This window comes from Pogona vitticeps, chromosome 2 (assembly GCF_051106095.1).
Source record: "Pogona vitticeps strain Pit_001003342236 chromosome 2, PviZW2.1, whole genome shotgun sequence".
Taxonomy (NCBI): domain Eukaryota; kingdom Metazoa; phylum Chordata; class Lepidosauria; order Squamata; family Agamidae; genus Pogona; species Pogona vitticeps.
In genome coordinates, this window is record NC_135784.1 from 305,537,658 (window position 1) to 305,564,427 (window position 26,770).

The 26,770-nt window shown below is 43.1% G+C and overlaps 1 protein-coding gene across 1 annotated transcript in view; it reads left to right on the forward strand.

Moving 5' to 3' along the window:
• Positions 1–26,770, forward strand: part of RIT2 (Ras like without CAAX 2) — a 248,920-nt gene that overhangs the window by 58,483 nt on the left and 163,667 nt on the right. Inside the window, exon 2 of the mRNA XM_020810569.3 lies at positions 6,953–7,009. Within this exon, the coding sequence (XP_020666228.2) occupies positions 6,953–7,009 (57 nt within the window). The remainder of the gene's footprint in view (positions 1–6,952; positions 7,010–26,770) is intronic.

The window sequence follows — 26,770 nt, forward strand, 5'->3', positions numbered from 1 at the left end:
ATATTTCATTTACTAATTTTTAGCTTAGAGGGCTCATTGTAATACAGGGGCCTCTTCTGCGGCATACATAATTCAGAGATAAGTGTCCCTAATTTATCTGTAGGTGCAGTTTTGCACTGTTTTTATTATTCTGATGAGTCCCTAAAGCATGCCGTCAGCAATAGATTCCGGTATTACCATATTATCAGAGGGCAACATAAACGTCAAGCCCTCTATCAGATAATCACCCCCTCCTCCCAATTTTGTTTGTGTTTAACCTTCTCAGAGCATATTTGAGTCCTCTTGCATTAGGACAAAAAAGGGGGGGTCAGGAAACCGTGGGGAACCAGCTTTTGGATGGTGCTGAAAGCTGCAGGAAGGAGGGAGAAGAAGAAAATAATGTGATTTGAGCCAGTGTATTCATACTGTCACAAAGAGTTGGACACAACTAAACGGCTAAACAATAACAACAATTCATACTGTCTTTTTAAAATACTTGAAAGGTAGTCATGCATGTGGTGGCGCTGCGGGTTAAGGTTCTGATTGACAAATTTTGATTAAAATTCAGATCCAAATCAGATGGGATTGGGTGTGCATCAAACCGAACCAAAGTCCAAATCACTGGTCGAAATCCTTTTGCTTAGCATAGTAAACTGCAATAGAATAGGTCCGTTGAATCAACTGGGATTGAGTTGCATTCCTGAATTTAGAAGAGAGTTGGAATCAATGGTTCCTTCCAACTCCGTTATTCTTTGATTCTATGATTCCTCCATAAACTCCATTGATTCAAATGGGTTGTTCTATGACTTACAATGCTAAAATAAGTTGCAGTTAGGCCCATTCAAATTAATGGACCTTATGGAGGAGGTGACTCACCAAATCCCCATTGATTCAATTGGCTTACTCTAGTGAGATTTACTAAGCAACAGGATTTTGACCCTTGAGTCCTGAACTAAAGCAAGAAACCTATGCACGGCTTTAGTATACACAAGAACCAGAGATCGTGGCATATATGTGTTCTGTGCCATCACATTGGAAGTGACTTATAGCAACCCTTATAGGGCTTTTGAGGTAAGTGAAACATTTTGTTTTATCAGTTCCACTCCCCCAGTGAGTTTCCATGGCTGAGCGGGGATTCAAACCCTGGTCTCCAGAGTCCTAGTCTACCACTCTATCCACTACCTCACATGACAACATTCACTTTTGCATGCATCCTTTAATTAGGGATGTAAATCCTTGTTTTACTTGTCCTCGTATTCATTGATGAAGAACCACATGACATGTTGAAGTATTTTGTGGTACTATTCACTAGATATAGGGACGTGGGTGGCGCTGCAGGTTAAACCGCAGAAGCCTCCGTGCTGCAAGGTTGGAAGACCAGCCGTCGTAAGATCAAATCCACACGACGGGGTGAGCTCCCATTGCTTGTCCCAGCTCCTCCCAACCTAGCAGTTTGAAAGCATGTAAAAAGGCAAGTAGATCAATAGGGACCACTTCAGTGGGAAGGTCACAGTGTTCCATGTCTAGTCGCGCTGGCCACGTGACCATGGAAACTGTCTTCGGACAAACGCTGGCTCTATGGCTTGGAAATGGGGATGAGCACTGCCCCCTCGAGTCGGACACGACTGGACTAAATGTCAAGGGGAACCTTTACCTTTACCTATTCACTAGACAAGAAAATAAGGTGACTCTTGACTATCATGTAAAAATGTTACGGTATAACATAACTTGCACTAAATGACAATGGTTAATCTGGAAGTTGAATCATGGCAACTGGTCTTCTTTCTTATTAGGTTGAAACATTTATCCAAGTAGCTTTTTCAGTCTCGGATGAGTTGTGAAACATTTCAACCTAATAAGAAAGAAGTCCAGTTGCCATGACTCAGTTGCCAGATGACCTCACCTGGATGACTGAGAATCTTCACAGACAATGGCTGATGGTTTGTTGCACCTGTTCCTGAAGATTAGAAGAATATGGTGGAGCTTCTGTGGCATTAAAGAATCAGCCAGTTGTTCTGAGCCCACTATGTTTGAGCACTTTGCTTTGCAAGAGGAAAATACATTCCTTTGCAGCAGCTTGTACAAATTGCAAAGACCTTGAAGATGTTGGATGATCAAGCAATCTAGATGTAAATTTCAAAGGGGAAGGGCCTGCAACACAAACTAACTTGTTGCTTGTTTGTTTGCATGCTGACCAATTGGTGGGAGTTTGTTGTTCCCGGGTAGGGAGACTCCACCCCTGTTTCCGGCCCTCCTGGCCATGAGGTGTTTGAACCACCATTGTTGACCGCCATTCCTGCACACGCCTTTCACCTGGAAAGATGTAAGACTCCATGCCGGCCCACTAAGCCTGGAAATCCCTCCAGCCACGTGGGGCCAGAACAGAAGAACATTGTATTTGCTGTTTTTATTCCTGTATCTTCCTGAAACCTTCTAAATGCTTATCTTCGTGAGTAGAATATAGATTTCTTTCTTTTATACAAAATAAGGCCTACTGAGTGTTATTTCTTGAGTGCTAGTGTTTGGTGAGGGGCGGGTACAAAAGGGAACTTCTAGCTAAATTCTGCCTGAACCGGCTGGCACTTCTGCTGTGCATTTGTACTGGAATTCAGTACAGTACCAAACTCTCAACAGAAGACAAAACCCATCTAACTCTCTCCTGGAGCAAAGGACTCTGGTAAGGCTAACTGGCATAGAGATGTCTTATCAAGTCAAGCCCTAATGGAACAGAACACATAATTTAACACATTAAACTTTCCATTCCTCATTAGCCAGTCCCCAGTGTTCTGTTTCTGTGTTAATTTGGAGTTTTAAAATGGCTACAGAACACACAACCCACAGATTACTTTTAAGGAAATTAGGCACCTCTAAAATGTATTTTCACTCAGAATCTGCATTATAAAATAGAACAGCCAGAACTTGTAGGATTCATGCAGTTTAAGTAAGGAGACAAGCCAATCTGCTTATACTCCTGGTGGAGTGCCATACTCCTCTGCTTAATGGAGTCAAAGAAATGCTTGCATGCCCAGTTGTGTGCTTGGTCATCTAGCCAAACTCAAGCCAAAAGGGAAAAGGCACTTCAGAATAGCCCTTATGTCATAGTTTTCCCCAAAAGGAGTTTGAGCCAGCTTGATTCATGTATTTTTGAACTGGGCTTTAAATTGCATGAGAACACCTGGAAGATATACGGTCAGTTACTCACTAATACTCAAAAATTGGGAAATGAGTATGACAAGGCTGTATATTGTCTCCCTGCTTATTCAACTTATATGCAGAAGACATCGTGCGAAAGGCAGGACTGGAGGAATCCCAAGCCAGAAATAAGATTGCCAGAATAAATATCAACAACCTCCGATATGCAGATGATACCACTCTGATGGAAGATAGGTGGACTTAAAGAACCTCTTAATGAGGGTGAAAGAGGAGAGTGCAAAAAATGGTCTGAAGCTCAACATCAAAAAAACTAAGATCATGGCCACTGGTCCCATCACTTCGTGGCAAATAGAAGGGGAAGATATGGAGGCAGTGACAGATTTTACTTTCTTGGGCTCCATGATCACTGCAGGTGGTGACAGCAGCCACAAAATTAAAAGACGCCTGCTTCTTGGGAGGAAAGCAATGACAAACCTAGACAGCATCTTAAAAAGCAGAGGCATCAATTTGCCGAAAAAGGTTCGCATAGTCAAAGCTATGGTTTTCCTGTAGCGATGTATGGAAATGAGAGTTGGACCATAAAGAAGACTGACAGCCGAAGTATTGATGCCTTTGAATTGTGGTGCTGGAGGAGACTCTTGAGAGTCCCCTGGACAGCAAGGGGAACAAACCTATCCATTTTGAAGGAAATCAACCCGAGTGCTCACTGGAAGGACAGATCCTGAAGCTGAGGCTCCAATACTTTGGCCATCTCATGAGAAGAGAAGACTCCCTGGAAAAGACTCTGATGTTGGGAAAGAGTGAAGGCAAGAGGAGAAGGGGACGACAGAGGACAAGATGGCTGGACAGTGTCACGGAAGTGATCAACATGAATCTGACCAAACTCCGGGAGGCAGTGGAAGACAGGAGGGCCTAGCGTGCTCTGGTCCATGGGGTCACAAAGAGTCGGACATGACAACGATTAAACAACAACGTACTATGGTCTCTTCTATCTGTGAGTTTGGGAATTATTTTAGCAAATTAGCATAGATCAAATCCTTCCAATATCCCCAGTTTATGACCCAGTGTAATGATTCTTAAAATATCATCACAGGGACACATTACTAAGTTTCAAATTTGCCAGATGTTGGCAAAAACAGGTAAGTACAGTGGTGCCTCGCTTAACGAGCACATCGTTTAACGACGAATCCGCATAGTGATGCATTTTTTGCTATCGCTAATGCGATCGCATTGCGATGTTTTAGGTGGCAAAACATTGCATTGCGATGATCGTTAAGCGTTTCGCTTACTGATCTTCACATTGCAATGTTTAGAAAACAGCTGATCGGCGGTTCCAAAATGGCTGTCGGATCAACAAAATGGCTGCCCGCAACATTTTCGCACTGATTCCTCGCTTACGAAGGCAGCGAAAATGGCGGCCCTATGGAGGATTCCTGCTTAGCGGTGAGTTTTTCCCCAATAGGAACGCATTAAACGGAGTTCACTGCATTCCTATGGGTTCCCCCTTCATAGCGACGAATCCGGATAGCGACGTTAATCCTGGAACGGATTAACGTCGCTACGCGGGGCACCACTATATATTTTGACCCTTTCAGCTGAGAATGGATAACAAGGAAAGCATTAAAGAAAATCCAGGTAGAATTTCTGCTCATCTGCCATGATGCCGGTATTGTAAATGAGCTTCTTTAAACAGTTATCCTTGCAGGTCTGCTATGAATTTATAATGAGACGCCTTAACATTTATATTTGTCCATGCCGCAGGTGCAATCATTTATTAACATGGCAATAAATGTTTAATCTTGATCGTCTGTAACCTTTTTGATCAGCTGCTTAACCCTTTGTGCTTCGAAGACAGGTTCCAGAAAAGGAGGTGGGGGGAGAGGGAAGAAAAGAGAAGAAAAGAATAGGTTGTTGTCAAGAGTATCATTAACTCTCATTAGAATCAGAAATGGGAAACGGTTTACCAGCTTTGCCGTCCATGATATTTAGCATAGAGGTAATTATCCATCTCATGAATGGATTCCCATCCAACCCTAGAAGAATATAAATTCATATTCGAAAATTGCAATCAAGGAATTAGCCTGTTACTTCACAGTGAAAGAAGCAACTAAGCACACACAACAACAGCAATGCCTGTGTCTAACGTAGCCTTCTCCCTTTGGTGTATAAAGTCACAGCATGACAAGTTGCAACAGAAGCTTCCATCTATCATGATCATGATTAGGACCTGAGACCGAAGAAGGCAACCTTTCCATTCTCAGTGGCCTAAAGTCAGCAATTCTCCAGCCTCTCTTGTTCATTCACATTCTTTCCACCCGTAGCACATACATCCTAAGAGTATTTATGGCAGCATTGTCCCCTGTGAAGTTGGAATGTCCGTGAACATTCTTCACTGATCTTTTAAGAGCCAACATGGGGAGAGAGTAAATGGCACAGATAGCAAAGGCTGATCATGCATTCCTGTTTCTGCAGGAGAGATGCTGTAGGCAACAAGTTATATATATTTGGGTGATACAATGGTGTTAGATTTCAGCCAGGGTAGCCCATAATCTCACGGACAGCCGGCAAGCTATAAATTTTAGGTCTCCATTTCAGACAATATAGGGAGATAATGTAAGTATCCACATGGGAGATGGTGTGGCTCTGTGCTTCCTCAGAGAGGGATCGGCTTAGATCAACCAGAACATATACAGATGATAAAGTTACAAGTTATTTTCTCTTGTTTCCTAGCTAGGGCCAATTGTGCTGACTTAAAAAAAAAAAAAAAAAGAGAGAGAGAGAGAGAGAGAGAGAGAGAGAGAGAGAGAGAGAGAGTACTGAGTATATGTGGCCCCATAGCACTTAAAGCACTTTCTGGGTGGTCTGCAAGTTAATTATGAAGGCTACATACTGCGCCCTTGCAAGTGAGCTGGGTACTCATTTTACCATCTTGGAAGGATGGAAGGATGAGTGAACCTTGAACCAGCTACCTGGGATTGAACCCAGGTTTGTGAGCAGAGTTTTGGATCCGGTACTGCAGTTTGACCACTGCACCACAAGGCTCTTCACAAGACCCAAGGACTTCATAACTCATGATGAGCCTTCTTCGTAGAGAAGCCAGGACAGGAGAGCTACAGACCCTAGAAAAATCTCATTCCAACCCTTGCCTCGCTGTCCTCTGTGACACACCAACAAAAGCCCCTTTGTCCTGATCTCAGGTTGTTTTTTATTTATTTATTTAAAATAAGTTTACCCCACCTTTCTCCTTCAAAAGGACCCAGGTGTTGTTCAACTGTAACTCTCAGAAACTCCAGCCAGCACAGCTAGTGGTGAAGGCTTTTGGGAGTTGCAGTTCAGCAACATCTGGATTGCCTGAGGTTGGGAACTGCTAGGGTAGGTAATGGTGTGGTTCTCCAGAGGTTGCTGAACTGCCACTCCCAGTGTTCTTCACCATCTGCCATGGTAGTTGGGCTGATGGGAGCTGCAGTCCTCCAGTTCCTGGGTGGCCATCCTTTGCCAACCCACCGTCTACAGAGTTAATGAATTCCTCTCAAAGACTGATTTACCGTATTTTTTGCTCCATAAGACGCACCTTTCCATAAGACACACCAATTGTTTAGGAGAAGAAAACAGGAAAATATAATCTGTTTTCTTCGCTCCATAAGACGCACAGACTTTACACCCCCCTGTTTTGTGGGGGGAAAGTGCGTCTTATGGTGCGAAAAATATGGTATTTCTAGTCATTCAGAAATGCAGATTCCACGGTTTAGTCTTTATCAAAGTATTCTACATAGGTAACCACTGGCTCATTCCCACCCCTTTCTCTTTTTTGTCTTCACAGCAATGACAATGCAGTTCATAAGCCATCGATTTCCCGACTACCATGATCCCACTATAGGTAAGCTACATATTCCTGGTCACTTGGGGTGGGGTGCCGACATCTTGAAAGACCATCCGTAGCATGTTCTTTTTATTCTACATTTCACTTACAGAACCATAGAATTGGGAGGAACGTTAACAGTTGTTGAGTCTGATGTCTGCCGATGGTAGAAACTCACCATTAGAGCTTCCCTGACCGAACCCATTCATGTAGTACAAAAAAAAAAGACATTTATAAATAAAGGGCTGCTAAGCTGGCCAGCAGTCCTGCTTATGGACTGCTTTTGCAGCCCTGAAAACCAAGTTGGCCGCTGCACCCCCGGAGTTCCAGAGTGGCCGTGGCAAAAACTGTACACTTCTCTTTCCGCTCAGAGGAACCTCACGTCCCTCCTGCACTATCCGATGAAGTCAGAGGCCAGGAAATCCATTACTAGAAACTGGGCCTTCTCAGTGGTGGCCACCACATTGTGGAACCCTTTCCCTGTGTAGGTTCGCCAAGCCCCCTCCCTCCTTGGCTTCAGGAAAAAAGTAAAGACATTCTTTACCCAGGCTTTAGACATTCTTGCTCCACTTTAAGTTCTAATGTATTACTTCTTTAGGTCGGGAGGTTTTTCCATTTATGTTTTAACTGTTGTCATTATTGAATTTTAGTATATATTTATGTCTTTTTTTAAAAACTGTAAGCTACCTACAGTAGTGCCCTGGCCATTATATAGGCAGAATGAAAATCTAAATAAATAAGTAAGTAAATAAATATAGGGACATGATGGCGCTGCAGGTTAAACCGCAAAAGCCTCTGTGCTGCAGGGTCGGAAGCCCAGCTGTCGTAAGATTGAATCCATGCAACGGAGTGAGCTCCTGTCACTTGTCCCAGCTCCTGCCAACCTTGCAGTTCGAAAGTATGTAAAAATGCAGGTAGATAAATAGGTACCACCTCGGTGGGTGGGTCATGGCGTCCTGTGTCTAGTCGCACTGGTCACGTGACCATGGAAACTGTCTAGGGACAAACGCTGGCTCTGCGGCTTGGAGACAGGGATGAGCACCGTGCCCTAGAGTCAGACACAATTGGACTAAATGTCAAGGGGAACCTTTACCTTAAGTAAGTAAATAAGTAGATAAGCAAGTGAGCAGACAGACAGATAGTGTCAATCCACATTTTCACTCTAAAACAGAGCACCCCAGGAAGGGTTATTTAGCTAAAAGACAAGATGCCCACCTTGTTTCATAGGGTAAAGAGAGCAGAGTGATTTTCAGTTTCAGGGAGGAGAAATGGAGTCCTCTTACAAACAGATATTCCCATTCTATATCATGCTGCCATTAATTCAAAGAAACTTTTGCTTACAATGGTTAACCCCCGGGGCCGATTAATCAGATGATTAATCTACTGATTATACAGGGAATTGTTCACATCCAACAGGATTTGGGGTTACAGCTCCTAGAATCTGCCAGCCAGCATAGTTACTGGTCTCACTTGTTGGGTGATTCTAAGAACTGCAGTTCTAAAGACGCTGGGGGACAGGGATATAATAAGTTTTCAAGATCTGTTTCATATTAAGCTGAACCTCAACAACTTTCTTGTCTTGGGTATAAAAAGAGGGTATGGGCAGGAAGTAGGAAGTTGTGTTTGCAGTTATTATTAGACCAGTGGAAAATTTACCCTCTGTATGTGAAGGACTGAAAAAGCTGTACTTTTCTAGATATAAGATATAAGCTGGTTCAGTGGTTTGTGCCAGTTTGCTTTTTGTCACAGCTCCTGCCAACCTAGCAATTCGAAAGCATGTAAAAATGTGAATCAGTAAATAGGGACCACCTTGGTGGGAAGGTAATAGCATGCCGTGTCTAGTCACGCTGGCCACGTGACCACGGAAGATTGTCTTCGGACAAAATGCTGGCTCTACGGCTTGGATATGGGGATGAGCACCATGCCCTAGAGTCAGACACAACTGGACTAAATGTCAAGGGAACCTTTACATTTTACATAAAATGGATTCAAGTTTTGAAAAACTCATGTGCATTCTTCAGTTGACTCCAGGCTTGCTACTCAGATGGAAGCGTGAAGAGCCTCATAATGGGTACATCTGACCTGTTGATCGTACAAATAAAATTAATAATAATGGGCACATAAGAATGGGCTCAAGTTACAGGAAGCCAGATTTTAGCTGAATATCAGGAAAAACTTCTCAACTGTATGGCAATGGAAATGCCTTGGGAGGTGGTGAGCACTCCCATGCTGGAGACATTCAAGAGAAAATCGGACAACCACCTGGCAGATCTGCTTCGATTTGGATTCCTGCATGGAGCATGGGGTCGGCCTTGATAGCTTTATAGACCCATTCCAATTCAATTAATCCATGATTCTACGATTCCAAAAACCCCAGCCAGATTTTGGCAGAACTTGGCTGCATTTGGGATATAAAGAAAGCTCGTTAAACTCTTTGTTTCCAGGGATTTTGATTTCCTGAACCAATGAGAGCCGTCAACAAGGAATTTTCAGGCCTCATAACACTTTCACCATCTGATGACAATCAGTAGTAGTAGCCTCTTTTTCTCATCAGAGTCTCTAGCATCTATGTAAATTGTCTCTGAACAATATATGGTTCCTTTCCCTTTAAGAAGCAAAGCAAAGCACAGAAATACCTGGCTGATTGTTTAAAAAGATGCAAATAAGAATCATAAGAGCCTCGTGGCACAGTGGTTAAACCACTGTACTGCAGTCAAAACTGTGCTCACGAGTTCAATCCCAGGGAGCGGCTCAAGGTTGACTCAGCCTTCTATCCTTCCAAGGTTGGTAAAATGAGTACCCAGCTCGTTTGGGGGGGGCAATGTGTAGCCTGCAAAATTAACTTGTAAACCGCCCAGAGAGTGCTTGAAGCACTATGGGGCGGTATATAAGCAGCACGCTTCACTTTGCTTTTTTTGCAAATAACCATGCAATGCTTCTAAACTTAAAAGTCCGAGCGAAAAAGCAAAGTCATCTTTGCAAGATTTGCATTCTTCCTCCCCAAGAAGGTACTATCAGCACAATTTTGCTTAGATCTGTGAAGGCAAATATTCTTGATCTTGTCTGTTGTTGAGATTGTTACAAAAGATCTCACCCTCCATTTATGAGGAAGAGACAAGTGAGGGTTTACATCCCTAGGCCACACTCATCAGAAAAAGAGTTTTGGATGCATAAGGGTCAGAATGCTGCTTATTTGTTAACGTTATTACTATGGATTTAGATTCTATGCCGTTTGCCATGTTTTAATTTGTTTCTCTGCACTTCCATGTAAATGCAAGATAGACCCAATTTTCTCGCCCATGCACTAAAGGGCAAAACAAATGGCAACCCTTGTCTTTTGAGTCTTCTGAATTATTAGTTTGCATTTGCCATTTACGACGGCATTCCACTGGAAACAGAGGCAGTGGATGTCAATGTCCATCACCCCTTCCTGCTTGATCTGGAAGAGTCCTGGCTTCATTATGAATTCTCAGTATCACCTTTAACAGGGAAAAGTGAGTAATGACCCCACGAGCTACCCTTCTGGATGCCCACAGGGGCACATCCATCACTTGGGATTAACATTGCCGAGCCTTCGGTGCTGACAGATGGCTGAGAGCAAACATTTATCTAGCTATAAAAGGTGATAGCTTTAAAACAATGAAAGACAGAAATTGGGGAACGGCACTTTGTAGCAGAGTTTGTGGTTTCCTTTAACTATCGTATTTTCCGTGTATAAGACGCCCCCATGTATAAGACACCCCCCACTTTTCTAATCCAATATTAAGAAAAATAAGTGGGGATTAGCAAGTTTAGGGGGAAAGGGATCAAAGCACTGCAGGATCGCTTTGATTCCTGATTTCCCCTCCATTTGTTTTTGTTCTCTCCTCAGCTTACTTCCTTGTATAAGACAGCCCTCAATTTTTAGTCTAAAGATTTTAGACAAAAGTATAGTCTTATACACAGAAAAATATGGTGTTTCTGGATCTTGTACTCTACAGATGATGGCAGGCAGTAGAGGAATAAGGGGACTTGGGAATGGAGTTAACGTCATCCAAGAAAACAAAAATGCTGGGGAAACAGATCCACTTGCATTATTTGCTTGATTAGAGACTTTCTTTTTCCCTTTAGCCAGTTTTATTTATATTACAAATCTTGGATTGCTGCAATTAGTTGTGGTGGAAGTGATCATTATTGTTCTTCTTCTCATTAAAATATATTGTGGGCCTCACACACAGAAAAATACCTTTAAGCACTGGGCAGGTTAAAAGAATAGAACAGAATGCAAGTATAATACTTTTATGTTCTGTGGGGCCATTTCTTTATTTTTGATGAATCTTGCAAACACAGTTTCACAAAATGAATCTCTCCTGATTTGCATTTCTATTACAGACAATATGAGCAATTATACCAACAACAAAATTCCACAATTTGTGCACCCAGGGTCTTGGGCTCAGCAGTTCAGCACCAACAGAGGAGTTGTTCATAGAATTTGCAAAGTTCAAGTGTCCCTTTAATTCTGAAGTCAGACAAAAATCCAGGATATCTTCCTCAACTGGGTTGGGTATTCATCATGCAAGAGAATCATCAAAACCCTAAAATAAAATATTAATACAATTGTCTACAATTCTTCAAATCTACCAGAGAGGTAGATTCAACCTCTCAGACACAAACATACAGTAATTATACCTAAACCAAGTTGGCACGGACCTTAGTAGTCCAAGTGGCAACAGCAGCCCTGGACTCTCCAGCTCTCCTGCTCTTTCTGATTCAAATTTCTTACTCATAGCTCTGCTCTTTCTTAGTCCCACCATTTTAGCCTGAAGCAATATTTCATAGGGGTTATACATTAAAAAAAAGGACAGCAGAGTCAAAAAATGCCCAACGGACATATATTTTGACGATATAGCACATGTTTTACATGCAGACAGTCCCAGTTTCAAATCCCGGTATCTCCGGGTACATCTAAGAATCCTTCTGCATCTCTGGACAGACACTACTAGTTACTGTCAACAATACTAGGGTAGATGAATTTGCAGTCAAATTCAGCACAAGGTGGGTGCTTATGTTGCTCTGGACCAGCACAATATTGTCCAGGAAACCATCAAAGCCAATGTGGCCCATCTGGAAAAGGGAGTCAAAGCAAAACCAGAGGGACTAAACTACTGATCTAAAAAAGCCTGCAAGGATATAAAGATCTTGGTCTGGTGCTAAAAGAAAGTGTCAGGCTTTCCATGGGGGAGGTTTCTAAACTGGGTGGAGACCACCGAGAATGATCTGTTTGATATCTGCCCTCCAGATTTCTGGCTGATACTCTGAAAATGCTCCCCTGCTGTTCCTCCAAGTTTGGGTCCACATTCTGACCTACTCCAAATTGTTTTATATTCCCCCACCCTTGTGCCATCCCAGTTCTACAGCTAGAACTGTCATGGAATCAATCCTGAAGCCCAAAGAGTTGACTATTCAGGACATGCCCTGCTGGCATATCCTGCATTTCAGAGAATCAGAGAAAAGTGAAGTTAGAAGGGGCCTGCAAGGCCATCAAGTCCAACCCCCTGTTCAAGGCAGGAATACAATCCAAGCAGATATGCCAGGGGATTAGCTAAGTTTTTCTTGAATGCCTCAAGTGTTGGAGCACTCACCAACTCCCGAGGTAACTGGTTTCCAATATCAAGTGTGTCGTTATTTTGCACCGTATCCTGGTTGTTCCTAATTATGTAGGATTCCTAATTATGCAGCCCTGTACCTAGAAACTGGAGTTGGCTAAATGACAACCCAAGCAAAAGTCTGATTGCAGCTATACTTCTTAGCTGACCAGGTTGGTTACACGTATCACATGCTAACTGGTTCCTACACCAGCAAGTACCTATCTCTGATCCAGCTTAAAATTAGGTCCATGGGTATGCCCCTTGATTTTGTTCTAATGCAGGCCTGCAGAGCACTCATCCAGAGACTTTACAATATCAAGAAATAAGAACGGCTCTCCTTAGCAAACAGAAGCTCTTCCTCTTTGGCAAGTGGTATCCTCCCATCAAGAGGGAAGTGGTGGCACTGTGGATTAAACCGCAGAAGCCTCTGTGCTGCGAGGTCAGAAGACCAGCCATTGTAAGATCGAATCCACATGTCGGAGTGAGCTCCCGTTGCTTGTCCCAGCTCCTAGCAGTTTGAAAGCATGTAAATGCAACTAGATAAATAGGTACCACCTTGGTGGGAAGGTAATGGCATTCTGTGTCTAGTCGCGCTGGCCACGTGACTATGGAAGATTGCCTTCGAAGAAACGCTGGCTCTACGGCTTGGAGACAGGGATGAGCACAGCACCCTAGAGTCAGACATGACTGAACTAAATGTCAAGGAGAACCTTTTGTTGTTGTTTAGTCATTTAGTTATGTCCGACTCTTCGTGGCCCCATGGACCAGAGCACGCCAGGCCCTCCCTCCAGGCCCTCACTACATCCCGGAGTTGGAACCTGGAACCTTTACCTTTACCTTTATCCTTCCATCATACAGATTATGTGAGTTACTTAAGTACGCCTTGAACCCTCAGGCCTGTAGAACAGTCATGCACCTATGTTTAATGTTCTTCCCTCAATTTTATTCCAAGGTACATATCTGGGAGCCCCACAATAAGAAAGGCACTGCCCATATGGAGTTGGGGTGCCCGAAATTTTGTCACATAGCCTTTTACACTCTACCCTTTACGAACAAATTGGGAGTGGCCTGATCCAACCCCTTGCTGCATCAATTTCAAAGTTGCTCAGGCTTCAGTTTCTGTATGGGTCATATGACCACAATAAACTTTATTATTAAGAGTTTATTTATATGAGGAAGAAGAGGAGGAAGAGGATAATAAAATTATACCACTACTGCCAGTAACCGAAAAACAGAGATCTAAAAGAGCTGGCAGCAATAGTTGTGAAGAGCAAAAAAGGGGGAAAAAAGTCTAGAAGTGTGTCTTGTCAAATATGTTGATTTTCAGCAATCATTTATTTTTTATAGTCAGTTAAACTATGTATCTGAGGGGCTGCATCCCTAAAAAAAGGGATTAATTCTTCTTTCTACCAGCCGCAACAGCTGACTATACCCCAGATATAATCAGGAAGCCGGCTTTCTGTAGCAAAACATCCTAAATTTGGGATCACAGACAAAAATCAGTGATTGGTATTATGTAAAGAAGGGGTATTTGCATAAGCCATCTTTCAACGTCATCTCCATATTTGTGCAGGGTTTTTTTTTAAATATGAGGGGCAATCAGCTCAGAAAAGAATGTTGGAAGTTATGCAAACATTTGAACTGTTCTAGGACTTTAGGAGGCTTTTCTCAACCAAATTTAGGCAGGAACGGTCCCGGGTGGAGAGACCAAGACAAGGAGACCAGCGTGATGCAACATTGTTTTATTGAAGCCCAGCAGTACATACTAGTGGCTATGCTCTAAAGGTGAACTAAAGTCCCTTACAAATACAAAAGAGCCTACTTATAGGTTTCTTATGCTAAACTACTTAAGAGGGTATTTTGGGGTGATGCCAGAGGCAAGGCCTGGACAACAGGATTCAACCGGTTTCAGGACAATGCTAACCATCCCTGATACGGGATGTGTATCCCAGCCTTATGTCTTTAAGGCCCCTTTTCAAGACCATCCTGCCTCTTCCCCCATGCAATCACAGCAATAAACATTCTTAAAGGGATGCATGAGAATAAGCATGTAGGCACAGGTAGACCCCAAGATTCACTCTGTACCCCTCCAAGGTACAGAGAAGACAATTTGTAACTTTAAGGCTACATGATGGACCCTCAGCATAGGTAAAGGTAAAGGTTCCCCTTGACAATTTGTCCAGTCATGTCCGACTCTAGGAGGTGGTGCTCATCTCTGTTTCCAACCCATAGAGCCGGCGTATGTCCAAAAACAATCTTCCATGGTCACGTGGCCAGCGCGGCTAGACACAGAATGCCATGACCTTCCCACCGAGGTGGTGCCTATTTATCTACTCGCATTTTTCCATGCTTTCGAACCATTAGGTTGGCGGGAGCTGGGACAAGCGACGGAAGCTCACTCCGTCATGTGGATTCAATCTCACGACTGCAGGTCTTCTGACCTTGCAGCACAGAGGCTTCTGCGGTTTAACCCGCAGCGCCACCACGTCAGCATAGTTAAATGGCAAATCATAGTTATAAGGTAAACGTTTTGCTTATCCAATACACTCCTGAATTGGCCTTCTCAGCCACACCAGACACGGTTCCAAATCCTCTATTCAGAGCATGTTCCCATAGTCTCTTGAGACTGAAGGATGCTTACAATTATAAATACATAAATATAAACACTCCCAGCACCCTTGCTTACAAATGATGCCATTGTTTCGTTCATTAACAATATTCAGTGGATAAGGAAAGTGTAGGATACGCACATGACCAGGACAACATGCTAGCACCACTCCCTTTGACGTCTCACCCCTTTGCTCTTCTACACATGTGTAGCAACCCCAGACCTACTGGAGTATCCCACCCTGTAGTTATGCTGCCACCAACCATTCGCTCCACCAAGTCACCCAGACCAGGAATGGATTTTAATAAACAAACGAACAAGGTTTATTGAAACAACCAACAGGGTAAATAAAAGGATCAGGTAAATAGGATACTGGAACGTGGTATAGTCCCAATCGTACACATACAACAGATTGGTTCCCACGGAACACTTTAAGGTAACGCACAGACCCTGAACCTATCAGTTCTGGCTACCTAGATAGAAACCTGAACCTATCAGGTATGTACTATCTGACGAAGAGTTGTACCCAGTCTGCCCCACAGTCTGACCCACAGACTCCAACTCCACTTCTCCACACCAGCTCTCCTACGATGGACTTCCCCCAAATATATATACAGTACAGCTCCTCCCCCCTGATGTCCCGCCTTCCACTCCCCATAGGATGGAACTTTCCCTCCAAACCCCTGACAGACAGGTACCATCAGTGCTGTATGTGACAACATGAAAGGCAACAAGTCTGAAGAGAGGCAGCTTTGCTTCTCTGTCAGAGGCTCCAAATGAATTAGGACATTGGGGAATGAAGGTCAGTTAGATAGTTGCCAAGAATGGTGGTGATCTCCTCTTCTAACACATGGCTTTTCATGCTTCGTGTGTCTGTGTGTGTGGCAACAATGAAATAAGGAATGAAGGAGAGGGAACTAGAGTGCTCATGTGAGTAGTATGCACATTCCTTCTTCACTGAATAGGATTGCTGTCCTTTTAATATCATTAATACATCTTCTGCTAAGATGCCCAAGAGCTAGGAAGTTGCATGTTAAAAATAAATGGAGCGTATCATGTTACTTCAAAACCATCAAGTAAGATCCTTTCATTTTAATGAGCTAATGTGATTACTGAACATCTTCTTGTTTTCAGGTGGTGGTGGGGACATTTACTCTTCATTGCAGGAACACTGCTTTGTGGGATTTGTTTTTCCCCCTCCCTCCAATAAAGGAAGTAGCACCCCTCTATATATTGCTGTGGGCCATGAAGAGGAGTCAACTGTTGACCCTATGACCTCCTTTGGCACAACCAGTTGGCCACTGCATGAGTACAACAGTGATCTAGAGAGGCTTTTGATATGATCCAGAGTGGCTTAAGCATGTGGAGCATGTAACTTGTTACTCTCAGTGAGAATCTGAGGATATGTGTGTCGAATTTCTCTTTTCCTCTTACAGAGAGATTTCTCTGGCCGAGACTCCTCGTGTTTCATGGCCATTTTCCTCCTGAAAGAAAGACCACATTCTGTGATTTTTCCCTCCTGTGCACCACTCCTAACGAAAAGAACTGAGCTGCACAGCATTTGACCTTTTTCCTGGGCCAATGAGCAGGCAAAGACAGAGAGGGTAGAAAGTAAAACATGGATCTTATTTTCACAAAGACCTAACAAAATGTGGTCTCTCAGCAAAGCATGGCTTGGGAAATCATTGATAACAAAATGAAAAAAAAAAACCAAGCATAGTTCCCGTCACTGGCATTATTTCTTCATATGTGGTTATACATGTAAGCAAAATGGCTCTCTCCTTTCCCCCTCAGCAAATGTTATGAGATGCCTCTGATAAGAACCATAAATGCAAATAACAAAAGGTACTGGCTACTTAGGTCCATTACTGAGAGAATTAGAGTTCATCTCCTAATATCCCAACTTGCTTGTATTCAGTGGTGGGAGCTGGGGAGTAAAATTCCTATGACCAAGAGTTTAAAAACCCATGAAGCAATCCACTTTTTTTTAAATTTTGTTGTCAGTGTAACAGTGTGTCTTGTTTTGATATGCACATATTTTATTAGGAAGCAAGTTCTGATTTTTTTACTTATGTAACAAAATATTATAACCCCATCCCTTATCATCATCATAGGCATCCTTCAGTCTCGAGAGACTATGGTAACGTGCTCTGTATGGAGGACTTGGAACAGCATCTAGTGTTTTGATGCTGTACGTGAAGCAGGAGTGTCCTCTCCAGAGCACAAAGCCTGGGTAAAGTAATATGGAGGATAGGCTGTTACCCAACCAGCAAATCTCCCCTCTCCACGTTGTTGAAATAGTCCAGTGGAAAGGCAAGAGCCAATACAACTGGTTTCAGCAACGTCGCAGGAGTTGACAGAATGACACGAACTGCCTCAGGGACTCTGGCTCCGGATTTTGCCTCAAGGTTAACTCCTGAAGCCTTTTCCATTAGTGGATATAGCCACAAGGCAGTGGAGGTTTGAAATCAGAGTTTTCCTTCTCTTAGATGGGCTGCCTTCCAGGGCTGAACGAGTCCCACCTACCCGGCCTGTTCCCTCCCTTATCGTGGTATCAAATATGAATGCACTGTTTTTGCAATTAACTGGTGCTGATTACAGCTGTTACAGTCGGTATCACTATTAGACGGACAATTGGTTTTACCCAACGAGCATCCATTGGCACAGCAAATTTTCTACAACATTTCCCATCGAAAAAAAATCTCCAGACAAACCATACCATGTTTAGAAAGAGAACTAATTCAAGGGGTGGACTTGGAAGAAGGGCATTCCTTGCCTGACTTGGTAGGTTGTATGTTGGCAACATTTTATAGAACAACTCCAGGTGAAAAAGAAATAATTTCGTATTTCATTACGTCGAGCAATGGAAACAATTTCCAAGCGCCGGTGGAAGAAAGCCTCATCTGGAACAAATGGAGTGTGAATGATGTTACACTTGGAGCACTTAGTGAGCAATGTTGCAGGCATTATTGTAGGGTAGGAAGAGGTGGAGGAGGAGAAGGAAAAGGTTGGTTGGACAGGATCTAAAATGCTCAACCATGAGGCATGACTGACCTCACAAATGGATGCAGAAGCCTGGGAAGAAGAGAGTGGCACAACAGACAAGAGAACATGGCATGAGAAGGTTCTGCCAACTGAGTAGCCCCTTGGGATTTAAGGAGGTAGGGAAAACCATCCTGAGGGCCGTTTTCTGTCATTTTGACAATCTGGAATCTAAAAGCCAAGCCCTTTAAGCAATCCTTTCTGAGATTAATTCCAATCCCCTAGAAACTAGAAGAGTGAGACTGACAAGGAGCAGGGAGGAGGAGGAGACCCAGCCAGGGAGTGTGGACAGAGAACCAACATACCAAGCAGTGAATAGTGGGAAAACTTACCCCACAGAAAGGCAAGCAGACATTACCTAGGGAAGAAAAATAAATAAATCTCTGTTTCAATGTTATTGAGCTTCCAAATTCCATCTGCATTTTCTTCCCATCTTTGTGGCCGGATAGCTAGACTTTGAATAGTCTTTTCACACTGCGGTGTGTGTTTATTTTAACTCACTTCTTCTTAATGTGCACATTCACTCATGGGTGCAAATTTCTCCATTAGGTGAAATGTGTCATGAACATCCACCATCCCCCGCCCAATTATTTGTGCACATTTTATCTTTCAGGAATGCATTCAAGATTCTTGAGCCTGGATTTCTTCTCACAATGAAATTCAAAAGGGCTTTTTGTTAAGATCATCACATTCAACATTATCATGTTCCAGTCCTGTCTTTACCACATATTGATAAGCAACTTTCTTTCAGTCTTTAACCACTGGTTGCCTGAGTGGGTTTTGTTACAATGGATGGTTGTGCCTTAACTGTGATGAATGTATTTTGGTGTTGCTTTTTAAAACTGTCCTTTAATGTGGTATTGGTTTGATCTTTTGCAGTATTTGAATACTTTTTTATTATTATTATACTTACTTGTATACTTACTGTCTTTGAGTGATGTAAGCCACCATCCATTACCTGGTGCTGATTAAAGCTGCTAAACAACAACAAAGCTACCATGGATCCTTCTTAAGGAGGAAGGTGGAGTAAATATACATTTGTTGTTGTTTAGTCATTAAGTCGTGTCCAACTCTTCGTGACCCCAAGGACCAGAGCACGCCAGGTTGCTTCATGTTGGTCGCTTTGATGACACTGTTCAACCATCTCATCCTCTGTCATCCCCTTCTCCTCTTGCCTTCACACTTTCCCAACATCAGGGTCTTTTCCAGGGAGTCTTCTCTTCTCATGAGATAGCCAAAGTATTGGAGCCTCAGCTTCATGATCTGTCCTTCCAGTGAGCACTCGGGGTTGATTTCCTTCAGAATGGATAGGTTGGATCTCCTTGCAGTCCAGGGGACTCTCAAGAGTCTCCTCCAACACCACAGTTTAAAAGCATCAATTCTTCGGTGGTCAGCCTTCTTTATGGTTCATCTCTCACTTCCATATATCACTACAGAAAAAACCACAGCTTTGACTATGTGGACTTTTGTCAGCAAGGTGACGTCTCTGCTTTTTCAGATGCTGTCTAGGTTTGTCATCACCTTTCTCCCAAGTAGCTGGCGTCTTTTAATTTCGTGGCTGCTGTCACCATCTGCAGTGATCATGGAGCCCAAGAAAGTAAAATCTGTCACTACCTCCATATCTTCCCCTTCAATTTGCCAGGACATACATATCCATAAATCATCTCTCTGAGCACAAAACAGGCAGACTCAGCAGTTTAACTGTATAGTTTCGGGGGGTGGGGGGGACCAAGGAAAGAAAGGCAAGACAAACAGGAGGAAATACAAACAGGCATAAATTGTAATGGAAATTGTTAGCCACTTGCAGGCAGCTGCTTCCTGCTTTTTAAGAGGCAAAGAGGGCAAGGAAGCTGAAATGCTTACTGCTGTATGTAAGGGATGGCTTTTGGTTCCTTTCACAAAAATATCTAGCTTTGATAAGAAACACAGTATGGATCCTTTGGGGAGCCCCCCCACCCCGTTGAACGGGAGAGAGTAGGAAAAGGAGAAGAACGATGGAGGTGGGAAACTCTTACTTTGGGCTGACGGATTTGTTATCTGTAGCTGTAGTCTCTTCATGTCTTTTATGCTTGATTTCGTAATACAGTGGTGCCTCGCTTAACGACGATAATCCATTCCAGGAAATCGCCGTTAAGCGAAAACATTGTAAAGCTAAATTAAAAACCCCATTGAAATGCATTTAAATCTGTTCAATGCGTTCCAATGGGGTAAAAACTCACCATCCAGCGAAGACCCTCCACACGGCAGCCATTTTCGCTGCCTGTATAGCAAGGAATCCATCCCTAAGCACAGCGGGGAGCCATTTTAAGCACCCGGTGGCCATTTTGAAAACCCAACGATCAGCTGTTTTTGATCGTCGTAAAGCGAAAATCGGTTCCCGAAGCAGGGAACCGATCATCGCTAAGTGAAATTCCCCCATTTAGACCATCGTTTTGCAATCGCAAAAAGATCGTCGTAAAGCAGATTCATCATAATGCAGGGCAATCGTTAAGCGAGGCACCACTGTATAGGTTCTATGTATTTTATTGTGCCATGCTCCGAGTAGAAATTTTGCTAGAAGGGCAGTGTGAAAATAGAATAAATGAATAAAACAATAAATAAATGATGTCTAAGCGGAAACTCACTTCAGGTTCTCTGGTAGGGAAGTGCTAACCCTTCTCCCTCAAAGCTTTGCAAGCTTCATCAAGACAGTAATGCAGGCATTTCTTCCAACCCAGTTGTGCTTCTTGAAATTCTTGAGCAGATCCTGTAATTCTATACCGGGGAGTAGTGATCTCAGGCAAGCTGAGTGCCAATTTCCAATTTGGCCAGCGGCCCAGGAACCCTCTTCCTCCCCTAGAGCTTCCTAAAATCATCAGCACATTCTGTCACTAAAATACGTTCCCAAATGCATTCTTGGCTGCTCTGCAGCTGCTTTATGTTTATGGCAATGTCTTTCCACTTATTTAGTAGTTAAACATAGTTTACAGCTTTTATTCTTTTGGATTTAAAAGGTAGTTCTGTGCAAGCTCTCCCTGGCTTCTTTCTGTGTTAATTGGTGGACAGAAATTTTTTAAAAAGCAATTACTTTGAGTTATTTATTTATTATTTTCATTAGATGGCGAAATGTGTGGTATTCTTTACTTGTCTCCCCCTCCCCTTACACACACATACACATGCACAAGCATATGGGAGAGGTCAAAAAATTCTGTGGGAAGTTTGGTCAAAAAAGAAAATGGGATTTTTTGTGAAAACTGAGCAGGTCAGTCACTTCTTTGCATGGGTTTGTAAGGCGGGGAAGAACCAATCATTCCATCAGTGCTCCTGTGTTGCTTCTGAAGGGAATAAGACATTAGTTTGGTATGGTTTTTGAAAATCATGGACACCTTGGCAAGAAAACATAATACCCCTTTTTGTGGTCTCACACTTTTTCTCCTTAAAAAGAACAAAAGGTTGCTTTCTTGTTTAGTTGTTAAGTCATGTCTGACTCTTTGTGACCCCATGGACCAGAGCACGCCAGGCCCTCCTGTCTTCCACTGCCTCCCGGGGTTGGGTCAGATTCATGTTGGTTGCTTCGATGACCCTGTCCATCCATCTCGTCCTCCGTCGTCCCCTTCTCCTCTTGCCCTCACACTTTCCCAACATCAGGGTCTTTTCCAGCATGTCTTCTCACGAGATGGCCAAAGTACTGGAGCCTCAGCTTCAGGATCTGTCTTTTCAGGAGGTGGATTACAAAAATTAAAATACAATATTTAAGCTAACAACATCAGTATAACATACTAAACAGATCAATGAATACAATACTAAAAAAACAAAAGCAAAAGCAAAACACATTTAAAGCAGTAAGGTACAACTCTCCATGAAAAAAACTCACTCAGCAGTCATTGACTCAGGGAAAGCCTGCCTGACGAGAGAGGTTCTCACCTGCATGCGGAAAGACAGTAAAGATGGTGCCAGCCTGGCCTCCTGTGGGAGGGAGTTCCAATGTCCATGTATCTGGGGGAAGCAGAGCAGAACAGTGATCCTTATCTCTAAACTAATCTGCATGTACTGAAGTGAATTTATTATGGCCAAAGACCAGCACCAAACAAATTGTACAGTACAAAAGCTTGCAGAACATGCAACGTACATTATCCCAAATAATACACCCTCAAAATATGTAAAATTTATGTCACCATCTAAAACCAGAGGGGGGAAATCACTGTGTTATCAGAGAACTTTGGAAAGCTAGGGCAGCTGCAGAAAATTGGCCACTTTAATTAGTTATATGGAGGACTTGATTAGAAAGAAGCAAGGAGATTTAAATTTCTTCTGTTCTACATGGGGATTTTTGAAGAATAGATAAAAGAAGTTCAGTATGAAGGGAAATTTACACCCCGTTTCTGCGTTTATGAACTGGGAAGAATTGACACAAATTCGATAAAAATCCTGTGCATCTGTTTTTTTCTTAGATAATTGACCTGAAGTAGGAGTGTGGGGTTGCTCAACTTTATAAAAATATATGTGTAAAAGAACTGAAGGAAGATATTCTTTTCATACTTTTCTCTCTCCTGTTCTGGTCTCACTTCCAGTCTGAGGTGAAGGGTTAATTGGTAACTTTCCTTGGGGGCACTTAGCCTGTCCCTCTTGGCTCGGAAATACGATTGAATGTCAGCGCTGATCATTCATGCTTGAAATGCTTAAGGAAAGAAAAAGCTACTGGAGCACAACGGATGTAGCCCATCAAGTGTCATCGTTAATAATGGGCACCAAGCTTTTTAATGTACCAAGTATGTTACACCAGTCAAGGCAGTACGCATCTCCAGAACACACCTACATGCTGGCAAATAGGAATGTCCCCACTCCACCCCCCTGTCCCTGCCTGTATGGCACGTTCTCTGCTGTTGGACTGCTGCTTAGCTGTTCATCACCTTCTTGGGTCAAGTGAAATGCCCCTTCTCATCCAGAATGCCGTTTCCAATGTTCTCAGGGACTGGATTCGGGTGAAGCGCAGTTGCTAAGCAAATTGGGCTGATAACGGATTTGTGCGAGGTCCAGGCTGCAGAGGAATGAGCAGATATGCTACAGAGGTAAAATGAAGTGGTGTACAAATCAGTTTGGGTCCAGAATACAAATAGAGTACAAATGGGTTACAATTCACATAAACATCCTCTTTTTCCCCTATTTCCCTATTTCCTGTTGGGTGCTGCACCAGAGGAGATGATGTTATTGACAGTGACAGATTGCCAAGGATTAGAGATGGGCAACGAAGCACCAATTTGGCCATTTTTGGCCAGTTTGTTCTTGGGCGAACAGGTGTTTGCTGCATCCCAGCTCCGCTTTCACTGGCGGGCACCCAATCAGAGGCTGTGCCCCAGCTTCCCTGCCTCGACTCCTCTGAGCACTGCCTCTGAGTGGGCGCCCACAAGAGGAGACGGGGCACCTCTTTGTCCAAACTGGCATACGGCACTGCATTGGCAGTTCATGCCCATCTCTACCAAGGCGTAAAAGCTTCTTTTTTTCAATGCTGGGGTGCAAGTGGTTTTTTTTTTTTTTTTGCATTATATGTGAGTCATGTATGCACCTAAATCATAAAAAAGGAGTCTTTAATCAATCTGTCATTGCCAATGGCATCATTTCTGTCTGAAAGTAGAGCTCCAGAAGCCAAACTAGCAAATTTCAAAAGTGCAAATATGCAAGGGACAAAACATATCTGTCTGAAATTTAGCAGGCTTACTCCCTTCCTTATGGTCCATCATGTACCTAAATTCCATGTGCAAGTCAATGGGAGACATACAAGCTAAATCAGATCTGGGGAAACCAGTAGAATTGGATAGAGCACAAAGAGTTCCAGTTTGAATCGGGATCCCAAACCCAAAACTGGTCTTTGAATTCAATGAGAGGACCTGTACACAACCTTGGTTTCCACCACTGTCTGGCCAGATCTTACTGGGGGAAGGATGGATGACCCGTTTCCTATTGTAAATTATGATGAGTCTTAAAAAGAGATGGCTGCCAGGAGACACAACACAGTTTAATAGCAGGTTCCAAAGGACCACCTGTGTTAATCCTGCAGCAAAAAGAACACCCACCGATCCTGAGGATGCAAGTAATAAAGGAGGGGAAAATCATGTGTACATAGATGCACACAGAGAGGACAGAAGTGATGTGTGACTCTCAAAAAGTTCTTGGCTGTAACACCTACCAGCCCAGCCAGTGGTTAAAGAAAGGGAGCTTTGCAGTCCAATAACATTTGGAGAGGCTGAGAAAATTGAGCAAAGAAGCCAAATTCTTCAGGTTTGAAGGATCAGAGAAACTGGTCGCACCACACAGGTGTTATGGGGAGTTATGTCAGGCATCAAGGCCACTAAAATGGAATTGGTAGACCCCCCCCTTTTAAGGATTATCTTTAAGTATCTAAGCAATATCATGAGCAGAAATGGAATACACAGGCAAGACATCCCACACAAATCCTGAAGGTTCAGGACCTCCCATACACCCAAGAGGAAATCAAACTGGGTGTATTGAATAAATTGTTTCCGCTGTTACAGCAGCTTGCAAAGCTTGGGATTCCCACAGACCTGCTGTCCATACACTGATTTCAGATGTGAACAGAACAGCCCCAAAAGGGGCTAACAAGGAAGCCACATCCCTCCCATGAATGATTCTATCACTTATATTCCTCTTTGCTTTTCAGTTGGCTGTTCTTTGCTTCCTGCCTAGTTATTGTTTCCTCCTCCAGGTTTCCTCTTCCCCACTTCCTTTTACAGTCCTTTTACATTTGAAAAAAACTGATTAACTAACAGCTTCCATGACCTTTCCTGTCTGTGCCCCATGGCTCAGGCTGTACATGAATGTTTGTACCATCATTGTAAAGAGATGGAAAAAAAATATTGGAAAGCTCTTGTAAGCCATCTACTCTGACCACCTGCTTGATGCAGGAAATCCAGATCTACAGAAATGTCCATCTTTTGGAGACTGGTCAAAAATGTTTAGTGAGAAACCAATTAACTTTCTAGAAATTAAGTTCCACTGTCCATTGCACTTGCTGTCCAGATAGTTATCCTAAAACCTCCTATTCTAAATCAGAGGCCCAATTAAGACATTTTCCTGCCTGAGGCACAACTACAATTAGCTCTCTCTTTCCTTTAGTCCCCAAGTTATTTTGGCATCTGAAATGGAAAAATCTGTAAGCATTTCTCTGGCAGTAAACAGGGTGGATGGATGGATGGAACGAAGGAAGGAAGGAGCTGATGGATGGATGGATGGATGGATGGATGGATGGATGGATGGATGGATGGATGGATGGATGGATGGATGGATGGATGGATGGATGGATGGATGGATGGATGGATGGAAGGAAGGAAGGAAGGAAGGAAGGAAGGAAGGAAGGAAGGAAGGAGCTGATGGATGGATGGATGGATGGATGGATGGATGGATGGATGGATGGATGGATGGATGGATGGAAGGAAGGAAGGAAGGAAGGAAGGAAGGAAGGAAGGAAGGAAGGCGCTGATGATGGAAGAAAGGAAGGCATTAATGATGGATGGATGGAAGGAAGGAAGGAAGGAAGGAAGGAAGGAAGGAAGGAAATGAATAGTAATTTCCTACACTTTCAGAAGACCTAAAATTTGCTGCATGAAGCATGCTACCTCACTGTGTCTCATGGTGAGACCATTAGGCACATCCCTCCCTTCTCGGGCAACAGAAGAAATCCAGGCAGCAGTTGTACATTTACTTCGTAAGCTAGGAATGTGAAGAAACCTCACTAAATTACTCGCTCTATCTTGTCATATCAAGACAAGTCTTAGCACGTTGAGGTACCCTGTTGAGAGCTCACCAACCTCTAGATGATTTCTCAACCCCCAGTGCAAGAACAAAACAAGGAGGACCTTCAACGTTTCTTTAATTTGCACAAAATGTCTAAAAGGGTGCTTTTCTCTTTGTGAAGCAAGGCATACACTCACTGTGAGTAGGACTGGGAAGCAGCCCATCTGTTGCATCTAATTTTGAGAAGCCCATGAGAAAAGGCAGCAGTTACTGTACCTTAGATGCAAAGTCTGCACACTTTGCTCAGTTTCTGCAATAAGCAGAGTATTTGTTCTTAGATATAATGAAAGCTCTCCTTGATGCTGGGAGGAAATACCTCAAGGGGAAGGAAGAAAATTCAGGGGTTTCTCATGCTTATGTGCAATAATGAGGCAAAAATAGAATTTAGACCTATGTTGAAAACAGAGATGATTCCCTCACCCTTTCTTGCAGGACTTGAGGAAAGACTGAAAGAAATGGGCATGTTTAACCTTCAGAAAAGAAGACTGAGGGGAGACATGATAGCATTTTTCAGATACGTGAAAGGTTGTCATACAGAGAAGGGGCAGGATCTGTTCTTGATCATCCCAGAGTTCAGGGCACATAATAATAATGGGCTCAAGCTACAGGAAGCCATATTTTAGTGGAACAAATGTCTTAATTGTTAGAGCAGTATGGCAATGGAATCAATGACCACAAGAGGTGGTAAGCTTTCCAACACTGGAGGCATTCAAG